This window comes from Hydra viridissima, unplaced genomic scaffold (genome assembly GCF_058129835.1).
Source record: "Hydra viridissima isolate aposymbiotic clone 2 unplaced genomic scaffold, HvirCarnegie_v1 scaffold_11, whole genome shotgun sequence".
Taxonomy (NCBI): domain Eukaryota; kingdom Metazoa; phylum Cnidaria; class Hydrozoa; order Anthoathecata; family Hydridae; genus Hydra; species Hydra viridissima.
In genome coordinates, this window is record NW_028324310.1 from 2,839,675 (window position 1) to 2,849,482 (window position 9,808).

Genomic DNA, 9,808 nt, shown 5'->3' on the forward strand with positions numbered 1-9,808 from the left:
AGATAACTATATTGAAACTTACTACCTTCAAGTTTAATGCTAAACCTCTTGCGTGATGCTTCATAGCCAGCTCCATCCTTCTTCTCAGATTTACTCAGGTTAATCTACTGTTTCACAAACCAATTAACATTTTATCTCGCAGATAATGGGCGGTCAGAACTGGAAATCCTGCTCTTCTCCAAGGAACCATGACTCCAGAGAGGCACCCAAACTCACAGTTAGCACCACCTTCAATGCAAAATAATCTAGAAAAAATCTTTTTCCAACTACATGATAAAGGGAACAGATATTGTCCAGTATTTTTTGGTGGAAATGGGGTAGTTTAAACTTAGTTTTGCACTGAAGTTTTAATTCACATTCTATATACATTTGACAACAAAATGAAGGAATCAAATCACATCGAAAACAATATAAAACGAACATTAAAGTTTTGTTTTGAATAGGGCAAGACACTAACTCTTTATGTGATTTCCTGGGATACAGATAATCATAGGCGCCGAGTCCACGGGGGCAACCGGGGCAGTGGCCCCCCCGGAAATTTATACTAATAATATATTATCACGAATTATCTCGTGGGCGAATAGATACTCTCGCCCTCATGATAATCCGTGATAATATATTATTAGTATAAATTTCCGAGAGGAGGGGGGGGGGCACTGCCCCTGTTTTTATGCAGATCATACAGGTGAAAATAGTGTTGGATGATGTGCTTACTAAAAGGAGGCCGATTCCTCTCCATCCTCTCCAGAGTGTTTCCAATCAGGAATCTTCGTCTTTTGCAGTATTTTTTTACTCTTTTAACCTTTTTTTTTGGCTGAGGACTAGGAAACCTCTCCCTTTATCTAGTTCTAATTGCTATACAACGAACACTTTAAAAAAAGTTTTCTAAAAAAAATGCACAATTTCACATAAATAAAATATACTTGCTCTTGTAGGGAATTTATTCCCAATTCCCTGTAACACAAATGAAGATCACTTCTTTGTTAGGTATGTTATATACTTTTTTATAAGTTATATAAAATTTCACAAGCGCAATTCCCAAGCAGCTCAGAGTGCGTAATTATGAGCAAGTTCATAAGTCATAACATCAATAATTGTTCTCTATCGGTTATATTAAACACTGAAAAGTAGGTTTAAATATGCTTAGATCCTTTCTCAGAATTAATTGATGATTAATGAGATTCTAACAGTTCATCTTGCAATTGAATGGATGAATTTCGAACTAGTTTACTATTCCCGCGGAACTTATAAAAGAGCCCTAAAATAAGAGAATTCTAAACTTTAAAACTGTCGGCGAGCATATAAGTTGACAACTTAAAAATAAAAAATGCAAATCCTCATTATACCATACAAAAAGACTTTTAAGAAATGCTGTGCATTAAAATTTTGATATAACTGCAAAAAATGGCACAGGCAAATGCATACAAACATACATACATAAATACATACATTTACACACACATACAAACATACATACATACATTCATACATACATAGATAAATACATACATACATACATACATACATACATACATACATACATACATACATACATACATACATACATACATACATACATACATACATACATACATACATACATACATACATACATACATACATACATACATACATACATACATACATACATACATACATACATACATACATACATACATACATACATACATACATACATACATACATACATACATACATACATACATACATACATACATACATACATACATACATACATACATACATACATACATACATACATACATACATACATACATACATACATAAATACATACATACTAGGGATGCCAAATATTTGGGTTTTCAATATTTGTACAAATACCAAATAGTAAAATATATGAAAAAAGTCGATTGATTTCAATACAAATCTTAGCTTTTATTTTAGAAGTGATATTTTAAAAATATAAGCATATTCAATTTTTCTTCTTTCATTCTATTACAAAGTTTAGTCTTGAAGTTTCCAGCTACAGAAAAGACTCTTTCAACGTCTGTTGATGTTGCTTGCACAGTTAATAAGGCATTGTAGATCATCTAAAGTTTATTTGTGCGTTCTTTTGTTCCTTCAAACGCTTTAATTTCATTTTCGATGGAAGTTTTGACTGTTTTCTGATGGTTTACAAAGTAGTTGATGGTGTCATCAAGCTTGGATGTTGTATTTGAATCATTTTCATCATTATTTTCCTCCAACAATGATTCTGCAAATAGTCTTGTATTGAGTTCATTAATTTCTTTTCTAATAATTAATTTTGACGAATATTTAAAGCAATCATTTTCCTTTGGATAATCACCAGTGTGAAGAAAAATCAATGTTGATGTTAAATCGACATTTCTTCGTGAGTCAATTCGAGTTTTTAAATTTTCGAGCATTTTTTGCGAAATATCACTTTCCTATGCGTTGAGTGTGTTGAATAAATAGATAAATGATCCTTCTGCCACCATCAAATTGCAGCATTTAGAGCTTAATTTTTTAATAGCTTCTTCAACAGGAATCAAACAATCTATTATGTCTTTAACTTTAGTTTCAATGCTGTCATCATATGAACCTTCAAACTCAATTATTGTAATTTTTACAATTTTTTTTAGTTCATAAAATCTCTGCAAGATTGGAAGTACACTATTCTATCTTGTCTTGCAGTCAATTAATAAAGTTAACTCTTTTCCTGTTGTTTCTTGGACATTTTCTTTAAAGCGAGCAATTTTCAATGGAGATTTTTGAAATTTTCTCACGTATCCTCGAACTGAACATCAAAGTAGGATTTCTCTATTGGTAAAGAACTTTCTTGTTCATCAAAATCTTCATCTTCATCATCAAGTTCAGCATAATCATTATATTCATCCCTCTCTTCACGATCTTTTTGAACAATAGCTAATTTTTCAGTCAACAATAGCTAAATTTGTTCCATGATTGTAACAAAGTTGACTTTCAAATGGCATCAAGGTGGCAAATTGTTTCATTACGAAAGCTCCATCGTTTATAGTTGAGACAATAGCTTCTGAAATCTCAAGTCTGATGTCCTGGAGTTTTTCTTCTGACAATTGTTTTCAATTTTTCAGCATTACAACTACCTGATCCAGCAGAAGTTAATGCAAATTGCTTACATTCAGTGCCGTTGTGAATTTCGATATTTAAAATCTCTTAAATGTATTTTCAGTCCACTCATCAGTTGTTGTACTAAATTTCTTTCCCATGAATTTAGACTCTTGAATTTTTAACTCAAATTCATTAAAAACTTCTTCGTAGTATTTTTTAATATCTTCCCAAACTGTTTATCTTGATTTAGGTATTTGATGACCGCGTGATGACAAATATGATTTAGTAGTATCCGAATTTATAATTTGATTAATTGAAAATCCATCTTTGACTGCACATTTTGATATTAACAACTTTCTGGACTCTCGAACTGTAAAACTTGTTATTGGACGTTGAATTTTTTTGATTACTTGGACCTTCTGTTGATTCTGATGTATTCTTTCTTTTAAAAGATATATCCATGCCATGTTTCAATTTTAAATGATTTGTCAAATTCGTTGTTCCATAATAAACAATCGTACAAACTTCATTACAGTTGCCAACTTGACATTTTGCCTGATTGTTACTGATTTTTACAAAATGTTTCCTCACTTCACTCGTCGTTTTCTAAATAAAATTTTAGTTTAGTCAACGTAACCTAATACACCTCATACTTGATAGTAGTATTTTTAGTATTTATACTTCTTTGTATTATTTCAATAGTTACTTGATTAAATTCACAATTAAACAAAGATAAATTTTAAAAAATTTCAGTAGTAGTGAATTAATTATGATATAAAATTCACGGAAATTGCGTAACTTGGAAATTGAAATAAAGGGTTCGTAACAAATTAGATTTTTAAAAATGTGACGATTTTTTTTTAAAAAAATGCTGAAAAATAGTTTATAAATTTCTGCACTATTTGTATACAAATATTAGGGTAAAAACACAAATGTTTGGGTCCGGCTATGTACAAAAAACAGCTTGCCTGTGGTGTCAAGGGTTGAGAAATGAAGAATGTGGAAAACTAAGAAGTCTTTAAAGTCCAGATTATTGGTATGAAAAATTATATTTTGAAAAGTTATATTTAAGTTATATTTTTGATAATAATTTGTAGTTGGAGTTTTTATAGTTTCTGTTAAATCACGGTGATTCAATACTTATTAAAACTTGGGATTTTATTATGCGCATGCGTTAGCTGCAAATACATAAATATCATTATTTTAATTAAAAGTGTTATGCTTTCATTTTACAGTGCTTACTAGTTTGCCCGTTTGCTTATGTTTTTTTGTTGTTGGTAAACTTGATCTTGTAAATATAGCAAAACCGATCACAAATGAACTTGATTGAGTATTGTAATTATTAGAATTTGAAGTAGTAAAGTTGCTTTATTGGGATCAACAAAGCTTTGTTTTTAGCGAAATTAACACATTTTATTCATTTATATTTTAGAAGAACTGAAATTTTTGTAAGATTTTGGTAAGTTAATAACAATACTCCTTCTTTTTATCTTTTCAAAAAAAATAGTCCCTATTACCAGTCATTTTTTTATAAGAAAATATAATGTTTTTGAATAGGGAAGGTTTCACGAAAAAAACTCCGTAAAATATGGCGAGTAATCACCAACAAAAACTTTCCAGAGTGTGTAGAATATGTGGAAACCTTTTAGGAAAAGACAGTTTAAAAACTGACAGTAAAATAGATCGAATTTATAAAGCTTTTGGAATAAATGTATCAGAAGATTCTCAGTGTAGTCATCCAGAGAAAATGTGCATGAAGTGTTATACTTCTCTTAGAAACATCGAAAATAGAGGCAGTAAAGTTTTCAAAGCTCCAAAAATTTGGGTAAAATGTCCAACAGTTGAATGCAAATGTGTTTTTGGTATTCCTGGTCGAAAACCTCTATCTAATGTTGGGCGACCAAGAAAGGTTAAAAAATGGACAAAATTTCATTTAAAATCATTTCTTGATTCATTGCCTATACAAGAAGATAAAGAAATTTTAACAGAACTAAACCATGAACAAAATCCACATATAGTTTTATGCATTTGTAAGATTTGTGGGGAAGTTATGAATCAGCCTGTCATGCTAAAGAACTGTCAACACTCATTCTGTAGCTTGTGCATTTTATCAAATGTTAAAGATAAATTAGAAAATGATTCAAATTGTCCATTATGTAAAACTAACATCACAATTGACAGCCTATCATATTCTGTCCATATATCTGAAATTATAAAACATTTAACTATTATATGCAAGAATTGTGACAAAAAAGTATTTTTGAAAGACAAAAATTTTGAAAATCATGACTGCAGAAAAATATCAAATAGCACCATAAATGAAAACGACCAATTAGTTAGCATAAACAGTTTTTACCAAATCACTGACACAAGTGAAATCCCACGAGAAGCCAATGATGCTGTTTTACATATCATTAAAAAAAAGTTGAATCAGTCCAAAACATCTACAATAGAATTTTCATCCGGTGGGCCTAGGGTAAGAAATATGTTTTAACTTTATAGCAAGTTAAATAGTGTTTACTTTTCTATTATGCTAGATATAATTATAATTATTAGAATTGTAGTAGTATTTAAACTTTATTACATCATTTTAATGCAATCTATATTTTAAGCAAGAGTAAACTAGTTTGATTTAGTTTTTTTAATATTAAATATAACTTATAAAAAAAATATAAAATATTATTTTATTTTCTATTTTAAGTAATGTTTTGTTTAATTTACAGCCACTTTGTTTTGTTTCTGCTCCCAAAGCTTATAAAGATAGCGCAAACTGTAGTAACAGCACTCTAAGAAAAAGACAAAAATATTTATTGGAACAATTCAACCATACAGCTGGTAGTTCTAAGGACTCTAAAATCTGTCAAACAGCTGTAATGTTAAAGTCATATGATAATGATGAAGCAAATGAAATTTTAACTAAAGCCAATATTGGAAGAGTGGATTTAAATGCAGAAGAAATGGTTGCTTTAAAAGCTGATATGGGTATTCCTTGGAATAAATTGAAAACTATGGCTAGGTAAATATAAATATGGAACTTAAAATACTTTTTGTAATTTCGTTTTTTATTTGAGAACTTGTAGTTCATTTTTACAATTGTTTATAATTGCAAAACTTATTGCTTGTATATTATTATTCTAGGTGGTTAAATTCGAAAAATATTAAAATTGCTTCAAACAACAAACAAAGAGTTGTTGCAAAGGAATGGGCTGGAAATGATTTAGTTGTTTTAGATGGACCATTTACATTTCAAAATGAGAATAATAATGCTGTTGTTGAAATTAAACTAGCTCCTTGGGCATATATCAACGACCTACCTCAAAATATAGAAAACCTACTAAATCTTATGGAAAAGTAATAACTCATTAATTTGAGATATTTTTAATAAACACTTAAATTTATAAATTACTAGAAAAATAAAAGTTAATCTTTATACTAATTTGTATAAGATAAGTATATATATATATATATATATATATATATATATATATATATATATATATATATATATATATATATATATATATATATATATATATATATATATATATATATATATATATATATATATATATATATATAAATGCATATATGTGTATATACAACAAACTGTTTTATTCTATATAATAAAAAAGTGTATTGCATAAAATAATATATTTAATGCTCAATGCTAATAATGCCTTGATTTATGAATTGATTTGACTTTTTTTGATATTTTTTTATTTATAGCATCAACCATTGCTTGACTTATGCAATTCGATTCCAAAGCTAGTTGTAGACCTTGGATTTATAGATACTGGTGTTCACTTACAATCTATTGATGTGAGCCAGAAATTTAAAAAGTTATTTTCATATTATTCTAAGTGTCATAATATTATGAATAGTTCACACTATTTCAAAGATAATGATATTCAGGAGCTTGGTAAATATTTAACTGACTTTTTCGATTTTACTCTTGTAAATTTTTCTCTTGATTGTAAATTATAATACCTAAACTACCTCTTGTTATTTTTACAGTATGATATTATTGAGTATTATTTTTCTTTATGTATTGTATAATGGAAAATTTCGTCAATTTTTAGATTTAGCAATCAAAAAACTCATGGAATTTTATAGATTTACATGGCCAGATGCTTCTGTAACACCTAAAATGCATTTACTTGAAAACCATGTATATCAGTTTATTGAAAAATGGAGATTAGGAATCGGTGTGTATGGTGAACAAGGTGGTGAAAGTTTACACGCCGAATTCAACAATCTTAATAGATTATTCTGGCATATGAAGGGTTGTAGTCGGCTAGAAAGCACTGTTAAAGAACATTTTTTAAGAAATCATCCTAAAGCAAAAGATATAAAGCCAATTGTAAAAAAAAGAAAAATGAGTTAATAAAATTTTACAAATATTTTTGTAAAAGAATTTTAAAATTAGTTGAAAATTTGTTATAAATTTTAAAAGTTTAAAAGAAAAACAAATTCCTAATTTAAATTTCATTTTCAAATTGACCTTATTGATTTTAACCCTTAAGCATAAATAAGCTAACCTTACATTTTTTTCAGTCAAAAAAATAAAATAATTTTTGCCTAACGTTATATAAATTATCTCGATTTAAAAAAATGACTGGTGAAAATGATTAATATAAAATTTTTCCTTAGAGTATCGAGAATAAGAATATGTTTTAATTTTTATCCAAAAAATTTTCAGTCGCAAGATATTCTATAAATAAGTGAGGGGATGCTGTTTTTTTTTCACCTAAAAACTTAATTATTTTAAACAAAAAAATCTCTTACTTTACGACTTATTATTATTATTTTTTTAAATTTAATAAAGAGCTTATCAATTATATAACTTAAAAACTTTTTATTTTTTTGATTGCGAAGACTAAATAGACATTTAGAAAGGAAATCAATCACTAAAGTTTTTAGTTTTTACGGAAAAACTGCTCCGCCATTTTTTTTTATTTTTTATATAGTGTAATTTAATGCGCATGCTCACAATAACATCCTACGCTTAAATCACCGTGAAATGATGAGAGTTCTTCTAACAAAATACTTTAGATTTTTTTTTTTCGATAAATGACAAATTCGAAATAACAAGATTATAGAAAATATCTAGATTATAGAAAAATGAAGTGTGGAAAATAATTCCAAATAACCTAACGTGCAACACTACAAAAATGTTGTAGTGTTGCACGTTATCTGATAGATATTCTATCTGAATATAATACATCCTAGGATGTGTTATATTTATATAGTATATCTACCTAGAGTAGGGTCCCGGCTCACTAAACCACATTTAGTGCACTTCCTGATTAGCATCTTTTGATTGGAGTTTTATCTACTTTAAGATGTTTACTTATGGATACTTGACCTGAATTTGATGACTGGCTAAAATCTAAAAATGTTCTTCAGAAAGGGTACAAAGATAGAAGTTAGGAAGTTAGGATGGAAATAACTTCAACAAAATTTTGAAAAATCTGGAAAAAAGTTGTAACATCTGGGGTTCCGAAACATAGATCCATAGTTCAGAATATGAAAGACTTTAAAAAGGTAAAGAATTTTTTTTTTTGATCAAACTCTTGAGTCAGAGTAAAAGGTAACATTTGCTAAATTAAAAAACTTCCTATCTGCGCAAGATTTTGCACAAGTTCTTTGGAAAAAATGTTTTAGGACATTGGAAGTTTCAGATTTTGCAGTATCATGTTCAGCTCTTTGTTAAATTCTATAACTGCCTATTTAAGTTTACTGAACAGTGTAGAGAGGCAATTCATTCTAAGTCTAAACGTACATATAGTAGATTTAAACGTGCAGAAGAGTATACTCAACATGGAGAGCAACTACTATCCTCTGTAGTTAACTTTAAAGGAAGAAGAATTTAATTTGACATTAACTTTGATATGTGGCACTAGAAAAAAAAAGAAGTAAACAAATCCAGGGCGGAGACTATAATCCTATCAAAACGACTTTTTCAAAGCCACAAAGTGTTTTTAAAATTGCTTTAAGTCACAAAAACAACTTTCGTTTTAGATATGTATGTTTTTATTACCTGCCAAATGGTTATGCAACAAGTGATGGGAGGAAAAAAAATGAATAACAATATGCTCGAATTATATTATTAAAAAGCTTTTTCAAATGAAGGTGAAAAGGCTGTTAATGCTAATACCTTTAATAGTCTTAAAATAGTTTAGAAATCAACAAATGGTTCTAATGGAAGAAGAGTCTAGTTGGGTCATAGATGATGAATATATGCAAAGTCTACAAAATAAATTTAAAGCCTAAGCACGCAAACCAGATTTTAAAAATATTTTTAATGAACCATATTCATTTAATGCTAAACTAATAGTAAAGGTTTGGAAAGTGACTCGACATAAAACCTGATGGTAACTCTGTCTCACATTTATAAATGTATTTCTATACTGTCCACCGTATTTCTTAATGTGAATAAATAAAAGTATTTTACGCCGCCTTTAGGATTACAATACCTCTATCCTCTTCTTGTAAATACACTAAGTAACTTTATTTGCCTCTCCTTATTTATTTTTGAAGTAGGCATTATCGTTTATTTTGTCAATATTTACCTGTAGAAAATTAAACAAACTTTGTGATTTCAAACACATAATTAAAAGTTTGTTTTCGCTTTTGGTTTTGAATTTATTTTTTTTGTTTCTATTTAATGATTAAATATTTATAAATTTAAAATTTAAATTTATTTCTGTGATATTGATGTGATTTCTGTGATGC

The 9,808-nt window shown here is 28.3% G+C and overlaps 1 protein-coding gene across 1 annotated transcript; it reads left to right on the plus strand.

The window, feature by feature from the left end:
* Window positions 1–4,218: 4,218 nt before the first annotated feature.
* Window positions 4,219–7,556, plus strand: LOC149881714 (uncharacterized). The gene is made up of 7 exons (XM_090065840.1): window positions 4,219–4,532; window positions 4,631–5,549; window positions 5,797–6,089; window positions 6,212–6,424; window positions 6,483–6,492; window positions 6,800–6,992; window positions 7,153–7,556. The coding sequence occupies exons 2-7, from the start codon at window positions 4,662–4,664 to the stop codon at window positions 7,455–7,457; spliced, it is 1,902 nt and encodes a 633-aa protein (XP_089921966.1). The 5' UTR covers window positions 4,219–4,532; window positions 4,631–4,661; the 3' UTR covers window positions 7,458–7,556.
* The last annotated feature ends 2,252 nt before the right edge of the window (window positions 7,557–9,808 follow it).

Excerpts from the sequence above, each read along its gene's own strand:
- LOC149881714 (XM_090065840.1), top strand. The coding sequence starts at position 4,662 with ATGGCGAGTAATCACCAACAAAAACTTTCCAGAGTGTGTAGAATATGT. Across the intron at positions 5,550-5,796 it reads TTTCATCCGGTGGGCCTAGG|CCACTTTGTTTTGTTTCTGC; the intron begins GTAAGAAATATG and ends TTTAATTTACAG. Across the intron at positions 6,993-7,152 it reads TAATGATATTCAGGAGCTTG|ATTTAGCAATCAAAAAACTC; the intron begins GTAAATATTTAA and ends GTCAATTTTTAG.